General features: G+C 36.5%; 4 protein-coding genes across 6 annotated transcripts; 1 reads left to right on the plus strand and 3 right to left on the minus strand.

Annotated features, from left to right (window-relative positions):
* Positions 1 to 71: 71 nt before the first annotated feature.
* On the minus strand, positions 72 to 4035 carry LOC132632524 (uncharacterized). The gene is made up of 9 exons (XM_060348487.1): positions 3727 to 4035; positions 3300 to 3375; positions 2663 to 2702; positions 1801 to 1859; positions 1690 to 1727; positions 1416 to 1479; positions 1215 to 1268; positions 582 to 683; positions 72 to 429 (listed from the first exon to the last, which is right to left on the minus strand). Exons 1-9 carry the CDS (start codon positions 3894 to 3896, stop codon positions 373 to 375), a joined length of 660 nt encoding a protein of 219 aa, XP_060204470.1. The 5' UTR covers positions 3897 to 4035; the 3' UTR covers positions 72 to 372.
* A 261-nt stretch (positions 4036 to 4296) lies between these two features.
* LOC132632521 (uncharacterized) lies at positions 4297 to 6815 on the plus strand. The gene is made up of 2 exons (XM_060348485.1): positions 4297 to 5270; positions 5863 to 6815. The coding sequence occupies exons 1-2, from the start codon at positions 4480 to 4482 to the stop codon at positions 6488 to 6490; spliced, it is 1419 nt and encodes a 472-aa protein (XP_060204468.1). The 5' UTR covers positions 4297 to 4479; the 3' UTR covers positions 6491 to 6815.
* A 1845-nt stretch (positions 6816 to 8660) lies between these two features.
* LOC132632525 (uncharacterized) lies at positions 8661 to 14139 on the minus strand. 3 transcript variants are annotated; one of them, XM_060348491.1, is made up of 10 exons: positions 13942 to 14139; positions 13644 to 13667; positions 13305 to 13386; positions 13002 to 13211; positions 9862 to 9984; positions 9703 to 9760; positions 9547 to 9620; positions 9288 to 9376; positions 9115 to 9213; positions 8661 to 8971 (listed from the first exon to the last, which is right to left on the minus strand). In XM_060348491.1, exons 1-9 carry the CDS (start codon positions 14025 to 14027, stop codon positions 9144 to 9146), a joined length of 816 nt encoding a protein of 271 aa, XP_060204474.1. In that variant the 5' UTR covers positions 14028 to 14139; the 3' UTR covers positions 8661 to 8971; positions 9115 to 9143. The 3 variants fall into 3 exon arrangements, with proteins under 3 accessions (XP_060204474.1, XP_060204471.1, XP_060204473.1); XM_060348488.1 differs by having other exon boundaries at positions 13644 to 13666; positions 13932 to 14139; XM_060348490.1 differs by having other exon boundaries at positions 13005 to 13211; positions 13644 to 13666; positions 13932 to 14137.
* A 1215-nt stretch (positions 14140 to 15354) lies between these two features.
* On the minus strand, positions 15355 to 24241 carry LOC132632526 (tubulin gamma-1 chain). Its single transcript, XM_060348492.1, has 11 exons — positions 23890 to 24241; positions 22234 to 22434; positions 21545 to 21656; positions 21034 to 21434; positions 18647 to 18700; positions 18469 to 18573; positions 17845 to 17919; positions 17721 to 17765; positions 16900 to 17028; positions 15775 to 15879; positions 15355 to 15691 (listed from the first exon to the last, which is right to left on the minus strand). Exons 1-11 carry the CDS (start codon positions 24016 to 24018, stop codon positions 15623 to 15625), a joined length of 1425 nt encoding a protein of 474 aa, XP_060204475.1. The 5' UTR covers positions 24019 to 24241; the 3' UTR covers positions 15355 to 15622.
* Between the last annotated feature and the right edge of the window lie 694 nt (positions 24242 to 24935).

Below are 24935 nucleotides of genomic sequence, written 5' to 3' on the forward strand. Positions count from 1 at the left end.
TTTCTGTTTAAACTTGTAACGAAATGGATACACATCAACGTATTGCCATACTTTTCCCTGCATAAAATCAATTCACTCTGGAACAAAAACACTTATTAATGTTGCTTTGGGAAGCTAACTCATCATCTTTTTGCAGTAACGAGTGAAGGTGTTTTAGGGAATAATGAGAAGTTTTAGCTTCAAGTATTAAAGTGAGCAGTTACAAACATTGGTATACATCTCAAGAGTTGGAACACCCTACATGGTAATAAGTTGAGAGTCCTCAACCTTCTTAGCAGCATTAACTAAGATGCATCAATCTTCGATGTTTTACCCAAGAGAGATACATAAGACACATTAAAGCCCAGAGAAGAGGACATCATCGAGGAGTGTCTATGGTTCTTCAAATTTGATTGAGATCTCTTTCATCTGTGGTTGATGCCTCCTTACCTACAATCAGGATTTAAAGTTCACCAATCAAAAGAGCTGATATATTTTGCTCCCTTTTTTACCAAGGATAATAAGCACCGAGAAGAAATCCTTGTCCCATTACCAAGGAAGGTAACAATTCTTGGAGAGAAGTTGACGCCCAAATTACTTACTTTTATGCCAGCCATCGACAGAAGCTTGTGGGAAGCAACATAAGCCGTGTCAGAACCGTCCAATCTCTTCTCCACAAAATAAATAACCTCTGAAACACCAGACTGCAAATACAGACACGTGTGAAGTATAAATTAATGGAAAACTAAAAACTTAAGGTGCAAGATGCAGATATGCAAAACTAATTACAGATCTAGTTCCCAGTGCATAGAAGTCAAAAAATATTGGAAAACACCAAAAGATCTTTTCAGAGCTATTTATATTCCAGAATCCTCATTAATCTTTTTATAGTTAAACTTTATATCTTGCTAAAGCGAAAAATGTGCCTACTTATATTGTATTTATCTCTTTGTAAGGGATTATGAGCACGAAATCCTGCTGCAAGTTTTTCTGCTTTAAAAGTGAGGTGCAAATTCTTTTGCAAACTGTTCAGTAGCTTTTCATTAATGGGAATCTAGCAATTTGTTGCCTTCACATAATTTCTGCTAGAGCATGCCTCACTGGAAATTTATAAAATGAACATCCATAAAAAGCTTAAACTTCCAAACGGAAGCAATCCTCCATATTATCAGCATAGTAGAAAATGTTGCTGCAAATGCTATAGATATGTTGAGGTCATATAGGATCACGCTTACTTGAATGATAATCTTTGCACATTCATTGCAAGGAAACATTGTCACGTAGAGCCTCTGCATAATAGGGGTAAGACGTATTCTGTGAGATAATACTGGGCAAAATGGAGGCCAGAAAAGAAAAAAAAAACAATTGACTTGATAAGAAAAGAAGCCGTCTAGAGAGAGAAAAGGGGGATTGCACAAGTCAAGAACCAAGCTAACCTGTCCTGCAGCAGATGCATGATTTGTGTTCAGGATGGCATTAACTTCTGCATGACAAACATAACTGCAAGAGAAAGGTAAGCTTGAAATGAGATAGTCATCAAATGTAGATTGAACAAAATTTGTTTCTTCAATTAAGACAATACTATGACTATCCTTGTTTCTTGAACTAAGATAGTATGACTAGTATGGTAATTACAAATTTATAAAACAATATTATGTAGCCTACGGACATAAATTGCATATAAAATGTCCAGAGAAGCTTATTACTTACGGATACTTGGTCTCCAAAGGATTCCCATTTTTAGATTTCTGCACGTTATGATTTAGTTAGAATAACAACAATAACAACAATAAAGATATATGCTCTTTGAACACTAACAACCTTTGCCCAGGGAAGCTTGTCATCTGAACAGCCACGTGGGAACCCATTGTATCCAATGCCTAGCTAAAAGTAGAGCATCAATTAGATGAAATCTAGTAACCTATTGGCAATAAATATGTTGCCTGAACGTGCGTATTCTAGAAGTCATGCGATTAGCCTAATCAAAATATTCATGTAGTGTGGACGCACAAATCAAATAATATATACCCATATGAAAAAGGCAATAAATCAGAGAGTCAAAGATGGACTTCCGACATCAAAATCCAGGATGCAACTTAAGTGTAAAATTTACCACAATACTCCCAAGTGTTGCAATGTGGCCATGTCACATCAAGTGCTATAATCGAGATACAGCATACAGTAAATAATACTAACTAAAATGCAAAGACTAAAGGAACTTAGAGGGGCAACTGAAGACTCGCGTCTTGCAAATGTTTGCAGTTTCTATGAAAGCACTTCATAAGTGGTGAATGCAGCTTCTTTAACCGCCCTACTATTTCAGAAGTAACCATCTCTATTTTATCCTTTCTGTTAATTTTAAACCCATACGAAAATCATGGCTCAATCAATAGAAGGGCCAAGTGATAGACCATCGGAGTTCTCAAATCAAGAAATGATTAATAACAGTATCTCAAGTGAATATAACCAAATATTTAGGTCCTAAGCAAATGTGAACACGTACCCTTGATCCACCTAAGTGAATCAACTAGTTCAGCTATCTTTGAGCTACTCCAACAAGACAATCAGGTGATTTTATGCAGTTCTTCCTAATCAAATAGAATTTGCACAATAAAACTTAATGATATGAGACATTTTTCAGCTATAAATAGACAAAGAATTGATTCCTTCAAATACATCTTACCTAGTATTACGTAATTTTGACTCACCAAACATGCCCCAACCTGCCAAACAGCCAGAAAAAGGGTTAGTTCCAAGGGAGCTTTTGAAACCTGAGTCAAGAAAGTCAACGTCGAAGTAGCATTAGAGCAGTAAAAGTGGAAATAACATACAAAAAAGTCATTTCAACAATTACAGCTTAACTGTGAGTGTCTATAAATAGCTTCACTCAGTTGGAAGGAACCCGATCATCACTCATTATTAGATAACCCTTTTTATCGTGAGGTTAAAAGGGGCAACAATTACTCATAACTTCTTTGGTTTCGCCTAAAAGCCGGAATAAATAAGAAATACTAATCAGTAGCTTTTCTTCCAGAATCAAAAACTTCAGTTTGAGTAGCATCTGATGACTACTCAGTACTTCCTATTGTGTGTAAGAAAAAAGTTCATTCCTTCCTTTTCTTATTTAGGCAAATCGGTTAATTGACAGAGTGAACTTAATGAAGTATGTATTAGCTTTTAGAAATACTATAGTTACAAAAACTCAGCGTGAAAGATACAACATTCAACAAACATTTGGCGTATACATTCCAATCATCTATTCCAAACAACCTCAAATTTATACAAAATACTTAAAATGGGTTCACAAATTAGAGTAATACCTGCCTGTTTGGATCTTTCGACCGTTCAGCAGATAGAAAAGCAATCGCCATAAAATAATCATCCCACGACAAATACCTACACTCACACAACCATTATCATCTACCTCTTTTTTTCAAAATAAAAGAAAAAGAATACTCCCTCTGTCCCAAAATACTTGTTGTCCTTACTGAAAATACTTGTGGTTTATTTAACCAAAGATAAAAATAAGTAACTTTTTTTATTTTACCCTTGTATTAATTTAATTAAATCAATAGGCTGATTTTGTGAGTTCACATACCAATATGTAAGAGGTTGTAAACATTTATTGAGGACACACAATATGATGAAATATGTTAAGAGGGTCTTATAAATGAAAAATGGGACAAGTATTTTGGGAGGGAGGGAGTAGATACTTAGTGAAGCAATTAGAAGTAAGAATTGACAAACCCTTGACGTTTAGAAGGATCGAATGGGTTCTTAGAAGAGGATTTCCTTTGAAGATGTAAACCGGAATCCGGATCAGTAATTGAACGCCTTTTAGGGTTGAAGAGTAAGCGAATAGTCATAGCACCAACCACTGCGCCAGCTGAGACCAATGTCAGCTCTCTCCAATTCATTGCTTTCAGTGCAACACGCCAAAACTAAGGCCCTTTTTTAGCCGCCAAAAACACAGATACTTAAAAAACGAGGATGAACGAATATTTTAATTTAGCCGCGACCTAACTCATGCAACAATTTCTTTTTTGTTTCTCATGACGAAATATTTTATTTGTGGTAAAGTGCTCCTAAACCAAACATGTCTTCATTATGAAAATTAAAAATTGATGTTCACTCATATCAATAATTGAATTGTTTTGCACTTAATAATTTATTTTGTGAAGGTTAACAAATATATGGTTAAAAAAGTGCATATAAGATTAATTGAAAATTAAATATTGTTAATCAGAAATTATAAGAACCAAAATCAGAATTTGAGGGACTAAAAGTGTTAATTTCCCTATCTATAATTTGTTTTCAAGTGACCACTATTGTAAATATTCTTTTCAGGTATATAATACTTAGTTAGTTTATCTAGAAAAGAAAATTCTTAAATTTATTCATTTTCATTTTGCGATTTTTATTTCCTTTCTAAAATGTTGTTTTGAAGTAGTAGAATTAATTTGTGTACCCGCTTGACCTTATAGGTTGGCCTTCCCAAACATGCTGAGATCAACATTCACTCCATTATTCACAGCCTTTCCCTCTAAGACCAAATCCCGAAACTATTCAAACAGAGTCATCACTGCTATAACAAAACCCCCACAACCTGTTCGACATAATGCCTCACTGGAAAATACATTCCTACAACAACATAACCCCACCTCAGCTTATGTCCACCTTCCATTCTGTCGAAAACGCTGTCATTACTGCGACTTCCCTATTATCGCTCTCGGGTCATCTTCACCTCAAAGTGAAGACGACCCGCGAATTCTTAGCTACATTGATTTCCTATGTAGAGAAATTAAAGCCACTTCAATAATACCTTATAACTACAAGTCATCACCTCTTGAAACTGTCTTTTTTGGCGGAGGGACACCTTCACTTGTACCACCAAGATTAGTATCTCTAGTCCTGGAAACATTGGACGCGAAATTTGGAGTGTCCCATGATGCTGAAATTTCAATAGAAATGGATCCTGGTACATTTGATGCTGAAAAATTGAAAGATTTGATGAAGTTGGGTGTTAATAGAGTGTCTTTAGGAGTTCAAGCATTCCAGGAAGAGTTGCTTAAGAGCTGTGGGAGAGCGCACGGTGTACAGGAAATTCATGAGGCTATTGATATTGTTGGATCATGTGGTGTTGAGAATTGGAGTGTGGATCTTATATCTTCACTTCCTCATCAGAAACCACATATGTGGGAACAAAGTTTGAGCCTCACTATTCAAGCAAATCCTACACATGTGTCAGTTTATGATTTACAAGTTGAGCAAGATACAAAGTTTGGATCTTTGTAAGTAATACAACCTTCACTTTCCAAATTGAGATTCTCCTTTGCCAGCATTTTTTTTGTTCAGTATCTATTTTCAGGTATCGTTCAAATTGATTTGAGATTGAGGCGTCTTTTATCCGCTAATTTTTAACGAGGCAATATTTTACTCCCTCCGTCCCATTTTATGTGTAGGTGTTACTATTGGGGGAGTCAAACTGTTTTTTCTTTAACTATAATTTTGTCGAACTTTTAAAAATATTTTGAACTGTTAGCAATGCTGACTTGTAGCACTTTTCGTGTAGTTTTCAAATATGTACATTTTATTTTTAATATTTAAAGAATCTATACCCGAATTCATAGTCAAAATTAAATGTTTTGTCCTCGTAGTCTGAACCCCTTCACGTGAATTGGGACAGAGGGATTATGTTTTTCTATTGAGAGTTTCGCCATAACTTCTATTGCAAGAGGCATTTGAGCTATAAAGATGAAACCTCGATATTGTTTAAGTATAGAGAAGAATATCATGCATTTTTCACTAGTATAAAAAAGAGCACATTCGCAGTGATCTACACTTACACATTCAACTTCTGAACTGAAATTGTTGTATCAACAGGTATACAGCTGGAGAATTCCCTCTGCCTTGTGAAAATCAATCTGCTGATTTTTACAGAATGGCATCTGAAATGCTAGGAGCTGCTGGTTATGAACACTATGAGATAAGTAGCTACTGCAAAAGTGGTTTTGAATGCAAGCACAATTATACATACTGGATAAACAAACCTTTTTATGCTTTTGGACTGGGGTCAGCCAGTTATCTTAATGGACTAAGGTTTTCAAGGCCAAAGAAGCTGAAAGATTACATGAGTTATGTGCAAAATTTGGAGAATGGACTAGTGAAAAGTTGCCAGGACAGTAAAGTAGATGCCCAAGATATAGCAACGGATGTTGTTATGTTGTCTCTGAGAACTGCTAGAGGGTTGGATTTGAAGTCATTTGGCAAAGCTTTTGGCAGCTCAACTATTCTCTCCCTTTGTGAAGTCTATAAGCCTTATATTGAGAGTGGGCATGTTGTCTGCTTGAATGAGCAGAGGAGGGAAATCGCTGCAGAAGAATTCATCTCTTTGTTATCTGAAGGAGACAAGATTACTGAGGCCTTGGCATACATCAAGCTTAGTGACCCTGATGGTTTCCTATTGTCTAATGAGTTAATATCCCTCGCGTTCAATGTGTTAGCTCCATAAGTTTCAGCCTGGATGGTTCAGAAGAGACTGCTTTGAGCTGCTTTGTTAGCGATGCTGGCAGTTAAAGGCAGGAGACTGCCAATACTTGGATGCCATCAGTTGGTTGGTGTGTTGAGATATATCAAGACGTGTGAACTGGTGGAACCCTTAATAGAGCAAAGCCAGGTGTGCATGAAATATGCTGCTGAATGAAACATATAATTATGTCCTTGTGGTGAGAGAGCGGGAGGTTTCTTTAGCAAGCATATTTAGTCAAGGCAACAGTAAATGTAACTTGGTTATATGACCCCAACTGTTTAATCAAAATCCTTTTTTTATGAGTCAAGATTCATCGTAAATACCGACTGGGTGTCCAAATTTACGTACAAATTTTGTATAAGACTCAATCAAAGTCATCCACAGTCGTCTATTAAGCTTGTCCTACTATCAATACACATGATATTCTCTCCTTACACCAAACACGAATGAAATAGCAAAGGCTTTTAATGTTTTTTGCGCCATTATCATTATTTTGAATTGATCTTCTATTTCTTCATTCCATGTGCGCCAAATGAGGCATAGAGGTGGCATCTTACATGTATCTTTCTTTTACTACCAATCCTATATAACCTCCACCTTGTGGTTGCTTTTGCCACTTTCCTTAGTAACGCCAATTATAGGTTGGACAACCAGAATACAAGAAAAAGGTTAAAAGGAATGCCGCCATTGACCACCTTGTCTTTCCATTTGCTAACACTTTCACGAGCTTACCACTTACCAGTCATAAATGCAAGGTCAAGACACCCCAAAAATCAATCTGCTGATTTTTACAGAATGGCCTCTGAAATGCTAAGAGATGCTGGTTATGAGCACCATGAGATAGGTAGCTACTACAAAAGTGGTTATCAATGCAAGCACAACTATACATACTGGATAAACAAACCTTTTTATGCTTTTGGACTGGGGTCAGCTAGTTATCTTAATGGACTAAGGTTTTCAAGGCCAACGAAGCTGAAAGATTACATGGGTTATGTGCAAAATTTGGAGAATGGATTAGTGAATTGTGGCAAGGACAGTAAAGTAGATGCCCAAGATATAGCAATGGATGTTGTTATGCTGTCTGAGAACTGCTAGAGGGTTGGATTTGAAGTCATTTGGCAAAGCTTTTGGCAGCTCAACTATTCTCTCCCTTTGTGAGGTATATAAGCCTCATATTGAGAGTAGGCACATTCTGCTTGGATGAGCAGCGGAGGGAAATCGGCGCAGAAGAATTCAGCTCTTTGTTATCTGCAGGAGACAAGATTGATGAGGTGTTGGCATATATCAGGCTTAGTGACCCTGATGATTTCCTATTATCTAATGAGTTAATATCCCTCGCATTCAATGTGTTAGCTCCATAAGTTTCAGCCTGGATGGTTCAGAAGAGACTGCTCTGACCTGCTCTGTTAGCAATGCTGGCGGTTAAAGGCAGAAGACTGTCAATACTTGGACACCATCAGTTGGTTGGTGTGTGTAAGATCTATCGACATGTGAACTGGTGGAACCCTCAATAGAGCAAAGGGGTTTGTTTCTGAATTATACTGCTTAAAAAAATATATAATTATGGCCTTATGGGGAGAGAGCGGGAGGTTTTTCTAGCAAGGATATTTATTCAAGCCAGCAGTAAATGTAATTTGGTTATATGACACCAACGGTTTAATCAAAATCCTTTGTTTACGAGTCAAGATTTCATCATAAATACCAACTTGGTGTCCAAAAATATGTATAAATGCTGTATATGACTCAATCGAAGTCATCCACAGTCGTCTATTGAGCTTGTCCTGCGATTAATGCACATGATATTCTCTCCTTACACCACTCCTTACACCAAAAACAAAATGGCAAATGCTTTTAATGTTTTCTATATCATTATCATTATTTTGAATTAATCTCCTGTTTCTTCATTCCATGTGCGCCAATGAGGCATAGAGGTGACATCTTCCAGATATTTTTCTTTTACTACCAATCCGATATAACCTCTACCCTGTGGTTGTTTTTGACATTTTCCTTAGTAACACCAACGATAGGTTGGCCGACGAGATTACAAGAAAAAAAAATTAAAACAAATGCTTCTATTGACCACCTTATCTTTCCATGTGCTAACACTTTCACGAGCTTACCACTTACCAGTCATAACAATGCAAGGTCAACACACCCCAAAAATAAATTTTTAGATTACCCAGAGAAACATACAACACGAAGATTTCATGTTCTCCCAATGTACAATTCATAAAGAGAAAACAGATCGTGATAGGCTTCGCAAGAGAACTGTTCTCTGTATCTGTGAGAATTGATACAACAGAGAGTAAGAATTTAGCTGCTTCCTCAATGAGATCAGTTGATCCAGGCTGACAAGAGTTGAATGCCAGATGCATATACCATGCTGATGGTGGAAATGTATTGCCTTCTGCATCAGAACTCTGATCATCCAGCAAGGGTAAATGACTTGTTACCAAGAGATGCCTACAGCAGACAAGAAGTTGAACAATGTTAATCCATTACCATTCATTCATGATGCAAATGTTTCAGCTCCCCTATGAAATACATTTCATAAACTGGTGTAGCATTTCTTTCCAACATGAGACAAGATAGATTAACATCCTCACCCAAAAAAAAGTATCACTGCTGTACACAGCTAAGAAGGTTTTGCTTTTCTTCCAACTTTTGTTATGCGTTTAAGTTCTTGAGTTCCCCTTTTGATTTCTCTGCATATGAAGAAGTAATTATTTTGGGGCAAATTTGGAGGGAGACTAGCTGATGCAAAGGTTGGAGGAAGTACCTTTGGTACAAATACACAATAAGGTAAAATAGAGGGAGCAGCATCAACGTCAATACTGAAGCTGCCAAGTAGAACCGATTTGTAGGCTTCTGCAAATATATATAACATGTCACATGCATAAAAGTTGAAAAAAATTACAAAATGTAGAGAAAAACTTCACTTGAGTAAAGCAAGTGCATTCCAAAGTCCCTAATCGTACAACTTTTACTTTGATTTAACAGAAGGCACATAATTAAGGCATTTCAGTAATCAACCATACCTTTCCTCCTCTAGAAAAGGGTTTTCTTCCCCCCGAGCAAGTGTGAGCATCACAGAATTGGCGCAAGAATAGTTCTGCCATCAAACCAACCAAGGATCATCACAAGTGGAAGCAACTATTTAATTACTTCAGATCGTAACACTGGAGAAATCGTACCATGAAGACGAGTTGCTGATGGACTCTGATTAGCAGGAAAACATTTGTCTGCAAGACTCTACAAGGAAATAGGGGGAAACAGTAGACATGATCAAAGAGAAATCAGTAGAATTGGAAAGTTAATCCGACTGAAATACAGGCTTAAGTTCAGAAGGTAACCTCACATAAATGACGATTTCGTGCTGCCGCCGCAGGATTACACTTGGTCTTCTTGGATTTGAATTCCATGACAAGGTCACAATGCAAAGCTCCACATACATCTGCCAGGCATTTGCTGCGACCCTGAGACATTGAGATCATATGCTAAGATTACTTCATACCTTATAAAAGATTGTTTTAATTCAAAAATCAAAGCATGGTAAGTAAAAGAATACTCTTAACTACTTGACACACTCACCAGTGGACCGACCTGGACCAAAATTATGAATCCCGTGAAATTAAATTACCAGAAAGAATTATGTGATAAGCCTACTTACACTTGGTTTTTGAATACCATGAGATCAATTTCCATAATAGAGAAATTTAAAGTATTCTCTGATAACTTGCCAAACATGATGAAAGAAGTGGCTAGTTCAAAAAGACTCTGGCTATAAACTGAAGTCAAACTCGTTCTCTTTGAACAAGAGTTGCAAACATACTTATGAATGTGCTGGACCCATCTAGAAGAGTTACCACGACACCAGGAAACCTACTAAAAAAATTACTTAGGTTGATAGCATTGGTAGGAGGATCCTCTCGACCATTGACGAACACATCTTCTCACCAGAGGGCGGTACAAGCTTTACATTTAAAATACCAGGTAAGGCACTTAAAATGAAAGCATGCTGGAATCTCAACCTCCAACAATATCTCGTCCGACAAAACATATTGGAATAGCCCACTTAATCCTCCAGGAAAAATAGATAATTTTGCTCATCTCTAATATAAGCACCATTCAGCATAAAAAAATTTACTTTAGTTTCTATAAAGGATCACACACAACACCAACGTGTATGACACTTTTACCTTATCAAAAAAAAAAAAAAAAAACGTGGACATTATAAGATGCTTAACATATTTTCCCCTTCATTTTCCAAGGTATTTACACACCTCAATAATTTATACTTTGCGGTTACCTGCATGGAACAAGACATTGATGGTGCTAAATTATGATAAGCTACAGAGTCCAGCCAGAACAGGTATGAGAAAGGTGGTGAAAGCAGAGGAAACGGATACCACTCTGGGTTCTCCCTGAAACTAGAATTGACCCTCAAATCAAAGGTGCAAAGACATCCATATAAGGGGGGAAATAAGCTTAGTAGAACCCAGATTCTATTTTCTACTTGTTTGGACAAGTTTTTTAGGAAAACCAGGCTCGGGTTGTCAGTACTTTTCTGAGAGAAGGAAGGATTGCAAATGGTTTCCCTAAATCCCCAAATAGCTCCTAACATAAACAATCGTCTGTGGCCTGTAATTAGTCACCTTATTCTTGAAAATCCATCTCCATCCCCTTAGCCCTACACTATTTTTTTTTTTTTTTTGATCAAGTAAATGTATTTTCATTCATAAACATTGCCACAACGGCTGTATACAAAGGGTATACCATAAGATCAAGAATCTACAAAATATGATCCTCTACAAACTCCACTCAATCCTCTATACCACTAGGAACTTTGTGTTTACACCAAAAGTAAATAAGAGAACGGAGGCTACTCCTCAACTGAGAGAAACTCGACTCTACTCCATCAAGAGCTCTCCTATTTCTGTCTGTCCACACTACCCACATTAACGCAAGCGGTACCACGTTCCAAGCCCTACATCTTCTCCTCCTCCGGCTCTTCCAACTGAACATCAAATCTTTCACAGTTCTCGGCATTACCCAATGTGTGTGAACTGTGAAACCACCTGAACATATCCCACCATAATCTCATGGTCAGCCCGCAGTGTAGAAGAAGGTGATCCACGTCCTCGCCCATCTCCTTGCACATGTAACACCAACTGACGCAGACAACCTTTCGCTTTCTAAGATTTTCCGCTGTCAGAATCACCCCTCTAGAGGCTAGCCAAGTGAAAAAACACACTTTTCTCGGCACACTTGGAACCCATATTACATTGCATGGGAAATCAACCTCTTCCCTAACCAAAAGTTTCTCGTAAAAGACTTCACAGAGAACACATCATTATTTCCCAAGCCCCACCACCACACATGGGGATTAACCGCCGGGTTGACTTGCCTATGAAGTAAGTCTATCAATCTTTGAAACTCACTCACTTCCCAATCTTGAAAATCTCTTCTAAATCTCAAATCCCAAAAAATCTCTCCACCTTGCGTCCCCCTAATTTGTTGAATTGTCAAGTCTCTTTGGCAAGATATTCTATGTAGACTCTGGAATTCCTTCAAGCAAATATTCCCACACCAATTACGACCCCAAAAATATACTCTACTTCCTTCTCCTACCTTGAATGAGATATTTTTCACGAAATAATCCCATCCCTTCATGATATTCCTCCACAAACCACACCCGAAAGGCAAAACGATATCTCTAGCCCTATACTATTTATAACAGAGCCAAGATGAGGCAACCAACCAGCCGCTCGCAGAATCCCAACATTGCATGCAATATAAAGAGCAGTAAGCGAGTGATCACCTATCCCTGATAATTTGATAATTAATTTTAGCAGTCACACATACCTGATACCATGCAAAATAGTGCAAGCTCCATCGCTTAATACAGTAATATACAGTCTACATATCTAACTGCTACTAGTGTAGCATCAATAGTTGCATGCCTCTGGCAAAGCAAGGTTAACTACATATCTTTTCAGAATTCTGAGTGAGAAACAATTACTTTTCAAACTTAAGATCAAACTGTAACCTACATTTGGACTGAAACAGATGGAAGTGCATTTCTCATTAGAAATATCGCTGGTCAACTTAAATACCAAAAAATTTACTATGCTCATTTTCTCCAGTTACCAAAACATACACTATCAACTACATGAATACATAAACTAAGCGGCCATCTCAGATGCCAAAGGATTCTTAAAAGAAATTATATATTTCACTGAAGATTTATATTTATTGAATTAAAAAAAGAAACTTTTGAAATAGATAGAAAACAAAGTGGAAGAAGATGAATATAGGCAATACTGACACGCATATAAACCACTATTCTACGCGAATAGCTATACTATAGAAGAGTGAATCAAGGCTGGTTTTCTCGCTCCAATGGCAGGAAAAAAAAGGAATTTTTCAGAACTTATATGAAATGAATTGCAAATTTGGAGTAACACAAACATGAACAATATATGATGCTTACAACCTCCAGAAGATTGGAATGCCTGTTGTCGAAATGTTGATCGAGAAACTTTTCAGCCCGAAAGCTTTTTTTGCAGTATCCACAGCGCCATTCATTCACATCAAAATAAATTTTATGTTCCTCCTGATCTCTGAAAATATCATTACTTGGATGAAGTCTACATTGCCTAGGAAGTTCATACTTCTCTCTTTCTACAAAGGGCATTAAGTACTGCACATCACACAAAAAGAGTAAAAGAAGAATTTTCAGCCCCATAAATGCCGCAGCTTAAGATGAGTTCATACAAAGTACTTTTGCAGATACCTCCTCAATAACTTTCCATGCTGCCCGACTTCTCTCTCTGGAGCAATGAACTTCTTGAACATGTGATTTGTCTTGCTCAGGACTTCAGAGGATGAAAAACAATAATTCAGATCAGTAAAAGGATTGCTTTCACATACAATATCTTGCTGAAAAAAGGGACAAACAAGAATATTTGACCATGATACAACTTTTCTTCTTTATTTTCCCATAAAGAAGTACGATACAACTTAATGCCTCAGAGAAATATCTTTTAAATGTATTAAGAGGCTTCTTTCTTTCATTTTCAATGTAAGAATTTTGGAATAAGAATCAATAAGAGCTATGATTACAAAACGTTACCTTGTTGCATGCTGCTCTGTACCCTGTGCACAAAAAATTGAATTTGGTCAGCCAGGAAAGAAAAAGCTCAACAAGTGATTTGGTTCAGGAATTGCAATATTAGATGAAAGAATTAGAATAAAACCCAAATTCCATAAATTTTGCATTTTAAACCTAAGAGCAAAATTAAACAAATAAGAGAATTGTATCCCTTCGATCTAGGGCAGAATAATCATATAGAGTAGGTCGAGAAAATTCATTCATTGTTACTATAGCTACCGAAGCAAATTGTTCGCTGAAGAGACGTACCTGATCTGAGTGAGAAAGAGGTGAAGTTGCGGATATGGATGAAGAAAGGACAGTGATCAATAGTAAAGAAAGAAGAACAATATGCATAGCCTCCATTTTCCTTCTATCTATTATATCCAAATTCGCAGACTGAGTTGCAGCCTTTGCATTTATATGTATCTTCGCTTTCTTGCTCTTGCTCAGACGACACTTGACTCCATTTTATTCTTTTTCTTCAAAGTGTCTATTTATTACCGGCCTAACTTTATTTTTCTCCTTTTACTTTTACGATTTTTTTAGGAAATTATTGACCTTAATTTTATTTTTTTCTCATTCCGGTGTTGGTGTATCCGCATTGAAGCCTGATTATATTTGAATTTGCGCCGCGTAGGATTTCATTCGGGGAAAAGCACTCCTGACCAGGATTTTTCATACTCAGGGCTCGAATGTGAGGTCTCTGGTTAAGCGAGGAGCAGCCGCATCTGATCAATCCTTTGGTGTTATTAACCGTAATTATTTTCTTATAAATATGCATTACTCGTTTTTTTAGAGTACGATACATTTGTTACAAAAAAAAATTGAATTTTTTTCTTTTAATATGACATTGAATCAAGAGGTTTTTGTCCTCTATATCACATGGTCCGAGCTTGTAACAACAATGAACCCATATTTTCAAGGAACTTTTACGGTTTTATCTATACATGCAAAATTATATCACTACTAAGGAGGTCCAGTTTAATTACCTAACATAATTATTAGGCTCCAATAACTTGAGCTCTAAAGTGCCAATTTCTATCGGGAAAGACCCAGCAGCTAATGTCTCGAACAAATCCATCAAACCCATTTTCAACCGCACAATTTTAAAATTCAATTCTAATTTCTACTCAAACAACAGTTTTTTTAATTTTTTTTATTTTCTGAATTTCTTAATTTGGAGCTTTTTGAACTTATTAAAAAGCTCCATTGACAATCATTAAAGAGCTTGAAACCTTGAGTTTGAAGAGATATTTTACGAAACTGTTATTTGTTTGGATTGCATATTCCCACGTAGGTAATAGAAAAAATGGCAAATATATCCCTCTTGCTTGAGCTCTCTACCTCCATAGTTGCCGTGGATAATGGAGGGAAAGGGGGAAGTAGTGGCAATGGCAGTGACTTTATTAAAAGCAAGAAGTTAATAAAAAACAAAAACTAAAATAAATGAAAATTTGAGATAGAATTTTGACATGTGGCGCTTAAATAAGGTCCCAAACACAAGTTTTTTCAACCTATTCGCGCGCTCAAATTTATTGGTAGAAAATGTATTTGTCAGGTGGATAAAATGGCGTTCATTAGAAATACTTCGAAAAAGTTTGAATGCATAAAAGGTTCCCCTGAAGTTTGGCTACAAGGTCAAGTGGTAAACTATGTATTACGTCTTATTTTAAAAGAAAAAATTCTCAAGGATTCATAAGATTGTTATGCTCAATTTATGTGGAACAATAATTCATTGCCGGAAATTCCAGAACAATTTCAGCATATCTTACCATGAATTTGCCAATGTTAAAAGCACCAAATGACCCTAACAAATAAGTTGAGCCCCAAATGGAATTCTCATCCTTCTCACCTAGTAGTACAGAAGACTAATCAGAGTGAAATTATAGAGATAATTACATAGAACAAAGTGTCCTTTTTTTCGTCTGCAGAGCTGAAACAGAGAATAGTTAGCTTGCTCACAAAGCCAATTTTGGATCAACTGTTCCGCTAGAGTTTCCTTCGCCTGTTAGAACATGGTCGGGATCCTGCACAAATAGATTAGCTCATTTGTGATGCAGCACATGAAACAAAAGGCAATACAGACTCGTATACTAGTACTAGCACTTACCTCCATTCCCCATTTGATGTAATCTGGGGACTCGCAAGCCTTGTACTCGTCAACAAGACTTTCAATCACATCTCTAGATTCGTCAAATTCGGATAGATCATTGTCCTGCCCATTTTGCGTAAAAATTAAAGTAAGAGGAAAAAGCTTATAGCAAACATCACTATAAATGCAACCAACAAAAGCTTTTACAAAGTGCATGAAGCTTAAAGCTCGGGTTTTGGACTCCCCCTTCGAAAATCATTCCTTGTTGAACAAGAATAAGCAAGGAGCTCAGCTGGGAGCTAAAACGCCCAAACTGGATATTGGACAAAGAAGCATGATTTTTGAAGTTCAACTTTACATCTCATGCCCACAAGTCAAAATATCACAAAGGACACTGTTCTATTCTCAAGATTTTGAGAATTGTACCTGAAAAATTATCATTCTCTGTTTCAATTTGTTTGTCTTAATTTCCTTTTTAGTCTGTTTTAAAAAGAACGCCTCTTTCTTTTTTTGGCAACTCTTTAATTCAAACTTTCCACATGGCATGTTTAAGGCCACAAGATTAGAAGGCATTTGGTACATTCTATATCTCTTTAATTTAAGACCACAAGTTTCAAAAGTTTTCTTTACTTTCTTAAACTTCGTGCCAAGTCAACCAAACAAACAAATGTATTACATTTTGAATTTTACCCAAGACTTGGATTGACGCGCTTTTGTTTTCTAAAGGCTGTACATTCTTAAAATGAGAAACGGTATTATTTTATTATTAATTGGTTAGATATAGAATATCAGCTGCACAATTCATCAATTAAATCTTTCTTAATACGTGGACGTCAGTTATAGATATCATTGTATAGTGACAGCAATATGAAAGGAGAAAACATGTCGTAGTTTCTAATAGAAGTTGATAGATTTCACTTGAAAAAATTTCAGATTCAGCTTCAGTTTTGCAGATACCACAGAGCACAACAAATGTCTGCTCTGTTTTACTTATCAATTTCTCAGCCATGCAAGCAGAAAAACTAAACACAACCAAATCCCCGGCTGAATGGGAACTGACTTACCAGTAACTAAACTATACACCATGCCGCCTCTTATTCTTAGTAGATTATATCACAAAGATAGAGTTGAAAAAGAACTTACAGCAAACGTTGGATGATTCCTATAATTGTCAAGGAAGGCTTGTCTCTTTCTCAATTTATCATACTGGGTCAAACACTTGCTGAATAAGTGGCGGATACCTGTATGGCTGGCCAGCATGAGACCACTAACCTGACACATTGAGAAGCATAGAGTAATATTAAATATCTTTAAGGAAACAAACAGCTTTACAATGTCCACACAACATCCAGGTAAGCAGATTTACAACAGAATGTGAAGACCAAGATAGTCAAACTAATCTGGCTTGCCTCAGCTGATCATCATGCAGCAACTGAAATACAACAACAACAATATACCCAGCGTAATCCCACAAGTGGGGTCTGGGGAGGGTAGGATGTACGCAGACCTTACCTATACCTTTATGGGGTAGAGAGGCTGTCAAGCAGCAACAGAAATAGAAACTATATTTGCCCCTTACCAGAAATACGCTTTCAAACATAAGTAAAATATTTGCTATGTTTTCAACTATAAAAACTTATGCAATATATCTGTTATTTAAAGTTCAAACTATAAACTTTATAGAACCTTTGGATTCAGCAACAGCATCTAGTGGATCTAAGCATCAGTTTCGAAACACGGAAAGAACAATTACTTCATGCTGTCAAACTTACTTTATAAGTACAACATATTACTCCGTTGCTTTGTTGGTAAGCCGAATTACTGGACAACAAGCTTTGACTTTTACATTACAGAGCATCCTTAATCTCTAAGAAAGTCATTTAAGCAGTTCATAAGCTGTAGAACTCAGATTAACAGCCTTCAGCACAAAAGATTGAACAATTAGACATAGATGTATATCTCACCCTATGAGCAGTTTGGACATAGGGAGACTTTCTAGATAAAGCAACCTGCAAAGGAAGGCAATGAAAAGTCAAGAAGTAGGATAAAAAGCTAAATCTCAAAGTTTATTATGGCCAAAAGACCTACCTGAATGCTTGCAGGGCCCCACTCAATAAAATTGACAAGCTTTCTTTCCCTTATTCTCTGCAGACTTTCATGGACCTGATTCCCAAAACATCAAATGGGTAAGAAGCAGTGAAGTTATGTGTATGCATATGTTTGTGGATTGATATATGCTACGAGCTTACAAAGTTGGGAACAGCTAACAGATGATAAATATAATTCTAGATCCCCAGGATTCATGAATACAAAGGAATCTTGATGTATGCAATGGAAACACAACGTCCCTTTGGGTGGTTTGTTGATAAAGCTATGTCTAAGTTGAAACTGAAATAATCTTGAAACTCCTTAAGGAAATAGTGCAAGCTAAGGATTAGATGATAACAACATAAAACCAATTTTGTGTTTAAGTTTCCAAAACATGACTCTATGTGGTGTGCCTTTCTCAAACAGCCAGAATCAGAATCTGCTTAGAACCGTTCCAGCTTGAAAGAAATTCAATCAAATGGACCTTCACAAATAACTTGAATATATTATAATATAAATGTCTCAGTTCGGGGGAAAAGCACTTCAAACCAAACCTTTCTATAGCATGGTGAAGAAAGAAAAGGAATTACACCACAAAAGTTGTTAAAAAATAATCATGAATACCTGAGTGGGATCAACTTCTCCTTGGATGATGTTTAAAATGGATATGTACTTAGCCTGACTGGCTTCCTTTGTTCGAGCATAGGAGGAAACCATGATATTCTTGGTCTGCAAAGTGAAAGTCTTTGAGTATATCTGCAAAATCTTTCAATAGGACAATATAGAGGACAGGTTTCCATACCTGAAGGAGCCTTCTCATCACATCAAGTACAGTTGTTTTCCGAATCACGTTAGCCTGCAAACAGGATTATTAGATATATGCTTCAGTTGTCACTTGTCACTACTGAATGTCCCACACACAAGCTGCATGATACAACTTTACTACAACAACAACATACCCAGTGTAATCCCAGAAGTGGGGTCTGTGGAGGGTAAGATGTACGTAGACCTAACCCCTACCTTTGCGGGATAGAGAGGCTGTTTCCGATAGACCCTCGGCTCAAAATAAAAATAGGACAGCAATTTACAATTTTACTTATAAACAGAAAAGAAAAAAGGATAGTCGAATAGAGAGTGATATAGTGGAATTAAAAAGAAATAACTACCTTTTGTGAGGCAAATATAGTCTCTATTTCATCTTCTAAGCTAGTAGAATTAAAAGGATGATAAAAAGGATAGTCGAATAGAGAGTCAGCTAGTACTCTGTGTGTAGATGTTCAGGAGAAGATGTGGACTTCTCATAACATTGTCATGTAGCTATGCACCAATTGTGGGAACCTTCAGAATTGGTTTAGAATACAGTGGACTGTGCCGAGAATGGTAAAGGACGCATTCATAGTTGCGCTTTCAAAAGAAGAACGAGAATACTGAAGGCATAGGATATAGCCCATGGGCTCTTATGTGGGTGGTGTTGAGAGAGAGGAATAGGAGAGATTTTGAAGGGGTCGATAATGATTTTGTACATGTGAGGAGCAACCTCATACCTCTAGTTTCTTTTAGTGCACCCTTTAAGTCTTTGTTTGTATAAATAATTGGGTGAACTTTGTACAGAACCATGTTTTTGGTCTAGGTTTTTCTGCTTTTTGGTATAATACTCATATACGGGGATTCCCCCGACGTTACGTTAATAAAAATAATTAGTTTTTACATTATCAAACAACTACATCTCAATCTCAAACAAAGTTAGACTCGACTATATGAATCCTCAACATCTATTCTGCTTCATTTAGATCCATTTCATTTTAATGTTCAATATTTTATCTTTTAAAACAACTTAGGGAGATAAAAGAATAACCTAGCGAGTTTTAAAAAAGAGATTCTCTACAGTTTCTACTAACGTACACATCTCTAGACAAACTATAAACACTCCTAGCAAACACTGGATGTAAGGTAAATGCACCAACATGACTAAGCCTAAACCCCTACAAATCGATATCATCTATATGAATCTTTTCTATTTGCTAAGTTCTCATGGATTAAGTGATATTGACGGTTTCTGAGGCAATTTTTGTCCATGTGAGTTCTTTTTTAAGAAAAAAATGGTAAGTATTATTAAAGCGAGAACAGCAAGAAAAAAGTGATACTTACATCCAGAGAGAGAGAGAGAGATAAAAAGAGGCGGACGAACGCCCAGTCTAGGCTATACAAAAGTATCTAAGAACTGTAAACCTCATTTACCCACTCCAATTTACACCAAAAAGAAATCAAAAGTATGCAGTCAGACTGTATCTTCAGTATGGAGCTGCTGTGTCCTTCAAAACATCTTTTGTTTCTCTCTTTCCATATGCACCACCAAATACAAGCCGCTTTGATCTTTTTCCTTCCTTTAGGCAGACCCTTGTTGTACCAGCAGAGAAGCAGATCTGCAGTTGATCTTGGCATAGCCCATTTTAGACCCAAAATCCACGTGATTTTAGTTCTACCTCATGCCCTTTTAGTTTTTCATTTTTTTTACAACTGTGTCTCAACCAGCTTACACGCACTTTGAATATACCACAAATCTCTGCTACCTCCCACCAGTACAATTGTACTACCTGGTAAGTCTTCCGACCAAGGCTTAAACAGATGGGAAGAATCAGCTAGCATCGTTCCTCTCTGCTGGAATTTGAACCCTGGTCTCCAATGTTTTCAACTACTTTATTGACCACTGAGCCACACCCTTGGTGTACCTTCAATAATGTTTAGTGTCACACCCAAGGATCGAGGCATTTGGAGGTTTACATAGTGCATGACCAAACATCTCAGGTGAGTTGAATAATGTATCTATGAGATAAGTTTTAACAAAAGCCGGTGGGCAAACCATACTTTTCAACAGGACAGGAGATAGAATTAGCAACTGAAATCCCCCAGGTACCCCACTATCAGAATCCCCAAAAAAAAAAAAATCAACTGATACTTCTTATAAAACCACTGTGGGATGAAACTGGTCTGTACAATTGATCAATGGACGGCATGAATATAGATTACTTAAGTCAACATTTCAGTTCTACTTCGTTCTAAGGAAAAAAACAGACAATTGAGCTATTATGAGAGCGCAATAGTAAAAAGATAATAATCAGAAATCGCAAATACAATTACATATAGAACATTTAGAAATAAAACACTGACAGATAAGAACGGATATCTTACTTGACGTTCCACAGTGAGTGGCGTATATCCAGTCATAAGGAAATGGCATCTTGGTGTAGGTATCAAAGAAGCAAGGAGGCCAACCAAGTCATTGTTCATGTATCCTGGGTAGCGTAGTGTAGTTGTACTTGCTGACATTACAGTAGACACTAATGAATTTGTTTGAGTAAATGTGGGAGTCGTAATATGCAGCCGTTCTACTGCAATTCTATTGAGTGCAGTATTATCAAGTACAACTACACAATCCGCATTCAATGTCAGGCGCTTGAGTGTCAATAGGGAATTGTAAGGTTGTACAACCACATCACTTGTCTCATTTTGGTTAGGAAAGACACTGTAGGTTTGGACAAGTTTTTTGCTGTAGCGGTCATTCAGAGTCTCCAACAGGTATGACCCCATACCTGCACTAAGGACAGTGATTAGCAACATAATAAATATCCGCACTTAATTCTGAGACACTCATTGTACTGACATTATCACAATCTGAACCAACTTAATAAAAGAAGTCAACCTGAGCCAGTTCCACCGGCAATCGAATGGCATAGAACAAAACCCTCGAGACTATCACTTCCATCTGCTTCCCTGTCAATCATGTCCATTAAGTCCTCCTCGTATTGCTTACCCTGATAAAATAAATGGTTTTTTACCAAATTTTTCAGAAACTACCAATCCAATCTCTAGGGACAACAAAATGAAAGGGTCATGAAGCACTTCAAGATTATTTGCTGAATAAAGACTCTTCAAAGGTGCTGGTCCAGTGAACATCACAGAGAAAGCATACAGAACAGATATTGAAGTGGATAGATCAAGGTTGATGACAGATACTAGTTTTCTCAACTCAACCGATGTATCTCCAATCGAAACTGTAAAGGCAGTCAAAGAGTCTATATATTCTTTTATAAGCCAAGATTAATCACAGCTATTATGAGCTTGGCTCATTTGTCCAACTTGGCATCCAGCCCTCTAAACTGACACTGAGAGTGCAATCTATTGCGTGTAACATTGATGAAGCATCTTTGAATATGGAAATCTTAATAAACGGTAGCCCAGAAACTAGCTGAGAGTATTTATGTTTATGCAATGTCATTAGTTTGTTCCTACACATAATTAATCTTTTTCTATTAATACCTCCATTTCTTCATTGGAAAAGTACTCATCTTTATCAAACTGAGACAAAGATTAAAAAGAAAACAACTAGACCTGATGATATCCGCTTGCCCAATTATTTCCAGCACCTCCTCCATGATCTGCAATGAATACATTCTCATGATTGTAGAGATTCCTATATTCACCATTTTGTATACCATTAATCACCCTGGGCTCTAAATCCATCAATAATGCTCGAGGTATGTAGTGTTGGTCATCCGCTTGATAGAAAAATACATCTTTCCTATCACCTCCCTGCAGCATCACATACTCATCACTATAAAGTAATCTAGGATATTTATGTTGCATAAGAGAGTGGTCTTACGATGAAAACACAAGCACTTAATCACACACAAGCAACTGAAGCAAGTGTGTAAAACGAATAAGAATATTTTGTATAAGTGGATGAGGACCTGTAGATCCACCATTCACATGCATGTGGCTCAATGACAATGTTGTATGTACATGTATGTTTCCATGGCCCCTAGGTAGCATAAATCAGATCAGAAAATGAAAGAATCATATCTATAATTTGCAGACTCCAGATGTTTTGAGAATGTGGAGAATGGGGTGCAGAAGATCAAGTTAAGCTTTATTTTGCTGTTGTGTGTTGGTGTAATCAGATCTACTCAAATGATACTGTCACTATAAGTGATGTTTTACATTCAATTAGAGAGAGGACAGTAAAAGTTAAGAGTTTCTTGTAAATATGGTTACAGTACTACCTGAGTACTGTTTTGCTACATATGAATTATAGAAGTTAACAGTTTCAAAAAAAAAAAAAAATGCAGACGAATCCAGTTTCAAGCTCCCTCAAATTGGTTTCTTAGAAACAACAAGTCTATCAACCGGTGAAATCCAGCATAACAAATTCGAAGCAAAACCACGTAATTTTTCAAAAGTAAACCACAAGGACCAATAAATAAAAAGGCTCATCGTGGTAACAGTCAGATGTTTTACTTAAACCAATCGACGCTTCTTTGGTATGAAATTCGGAGGGATGTTTAGCTTCCCATGTAGATTTCAAATTCACTAATGTTAATTGTCATAGAATAAATCAACTAAACTGCCTCACTAACTACTACATGATCTAACCATTCTGAGTTGTCAATTGTAACTATCACCACTTGCATTTTATGCTGACCACAAATGATAAAATAGACCTAAGTACCTCTGCAATGAAAACGGTACTTTAATGTTAACCCTTTTTTCTCTTGTAACGGACCTAACAATCTCACTCTATTGTAACTATATTTCCATATGCATCTTCTTGATGCCATTCATAATAATACTTCATCCAAAGAAAATGTTAGCCCTTTTTTCTCTTAGATTCACAGGATAGGGGTAAGGTCCTCTCCAGACTCCACTTTGTGGGATTTCACTGAGTATGTTGTTGTATTCGCATTTCATTTTCCACCACAACGACAAAATAAGAAATCTATTTCCTTCCGAAGTAAATGAACTACAAAAGACTATCCCAACTTAAAACAATAAATCAACTTTACACCTCCTAGTCTCCTACAATTGTGTTTGTGCTGACTTCTATTTCTATACCTAACCATACAGGAAACAAAGTACTCTAAGCTAACATTTCAAGAAGTACAATATAAAGCTAAGTTAAAACCTAATGCTTGGTATAGAAGCGGTATACTAGTTAAATTTATGCAAACAGGCACACTGAACGTAACAAAAGCGAAGTAGTTAGAAAACCTGAGTAGCAAAATCTTCAAGAATGCCTTCTTTACTGATACCGTGTTCAAGGCATAGCTGTTTCCAGAACTCCATTCCAATCTGGTTTCCACATTGTCCCACTTGCAGTGTGATAATTTCTCTCGGCATTTTCCTTTTACTTTTTCCAGGCTGGTTAACTTGACAGTATCAAGGAGTTTTAAACTGCACGATCTGCTAGAAGAAAAAGAGAACAATCGGAATTTGCTTCTACTTTAGCTTTATGGCCACTTTTTGTAAGGGGTTTCGAAAAAGAAAAGAGGGAAAAAAGCGAGGTTTCGGCAATTATGTCAAGTCTTATAATGGTGGGGTTAATTAGTCTGACCGGCTTAATTATGTTTTGCTGGTGCGCGCTAACATAAGCCGCGAGCGGTATGCCTTCAACTTCTTTCCTAAATTTATTCCTAAAATCGAACGAGCCAACATTTGAAGTTCAAGTTTTATTTGGATATGTAATTTAAATTTTTTAAATTTATTTTTTATAGATAAAAAAGTTTAAATTTTCTCAAATCTTATATAATTTTATCAATGAGCAAGTTAATAATGCATAATAAAATTAATACGCTATTAGAAGGCCTTTCTAAAAAATGAATATTTATTGATCAAATTTTAGTTCGATAAAATAAAAAATTGGATATGAGTTGTAGTGTAACTACTATTTAATATAATCCTCTTACATGGTTGGTAAGAGTAAATTCGTTATAAATATACTACCAACTTGTAGATCTTTTAATATTTGATACAAATGGTTGGTAAACATGATTGGTAAATATATCTATTAACTTATGGATCTATTTTTACAAAATATAAACTTATGAATCAATTTTTACATTTAAAATTTTTGAAATCGTGATTTGAAATTCCAAATCATGTCTTTTTTGATGATTTGGGAGTCATGAGATGAAATCGCATGTCTAAACTTGATTTCATCTGATGAGATGAAATCGCATTTCCAAATGCCGACTAAGTTTACCTCTAATCTTTATGAAATCAGACATTTATGACCTCCATTAAAAGTTTATTTCAAA

This window comes from Lycium barbarum, chromosome 3 (assembly GCF_019175385.1).
Source record: "Lycium barbarum isolate Lr01 chromosome 3, ASM1917538v2, whole genome shotgun sequence".
Taxonomy (NCBI): domain Eukaryota; kingdom Viridiplantae; phylum Streptophyta; class Magnoliopsida; order Solanales; family Solanaceae; genus Lycium; species Lycium barbarum.

What these genes read in the sequence shown, in the direction of transcription:
- LOC132632524 (XM_060348487.1), bottom strand. Translation starts at nt 3,896, where the DNA reads ATGAATTGGAGAGAGCTGACATTGGTCTCAGCTGGCGCAGTGGTTGGT. An exon ending in CCTTTGGAGACCAAGTATCC is followed by an intron (nt 1,480 to 1,689) that starts GTAAGTAATAAG and finishes TTTCTCTTGCAG; the next exon opens with TTATGTTTGTCATGCAGAAG. An exon ending in GTGCAAAGATTATCATTCAA is followed by an intron (nt 684 to 1,214) that starts GTAAGCGTGATC and finishes CTGTATTTGCAG; the next exon opens with TCTGGTGTTTCAGAGGTTAT.
- LOC132632521 (XM_060348485.1), top strand. Translation starts at nt 4,480, where the DNA reads ATGCTGAGATCAACATTCACTCCATTATTCACAGCCTTTCCCTCTAAG. An exon ending in GATACAAAGTTTGGATCTTT is followed by an intron (nt 5,271 to 5,862) that starts GTAAGTAATACA and finishes TTGTATCAACAG; the next exon opens with GTATACAGCTGGAGAATTCC.
- LOC132632525 (XM_060348488.1), bottom strand. Translation starts at nt 14,027, where the DNA reads ATGGAGGCTATGCATATTGTTCTTCTTTCTTTACTATTGATCACTGTC. An exon ending in CTCTTTCTCACTCAGATCAG is followed by an intron (nt 13,667 to 13,931) that starts GTACGTCTCTTC and finishes TTTTGTGCACAG; the next exon opens with GGTACAGAGCAGCATGCAAC. An exon ending in ATCAGCAACTCGTCTTCATG is followed by an intron (nt 9,621 to 9,702) that starts GTACGATTTCTC and finishes GTTTGATGGCAG; the next exon opens with AACTATTCTTGCGCCAATTC.
- LOC132632526 (XM_060348492.1), bottom strand. Translation starts at nt 24,018, where the DNA reads ATGCCGAGAGAAATTATCACACTGCAAGTGGGACAATGTGGAAACCAG. An exon ending in GAGAAGTTGATCCCACTCAG is followed by an intron (nt 17,920 to 18,468) that starts GTATTCATGATT and finishes TTTGGGAATCAG; the next exon opens with GTCCATGAAAGTCTGCAGAG. An exon ending in GGAATCATCCAACGTTTGCT is followed by an intron (nt 15,880 to 16,899) that starts GTAAGTTCTTTT and finishes CAAAATGGGCAG; the next exon opens with GACAATGATCTATCCGAATT.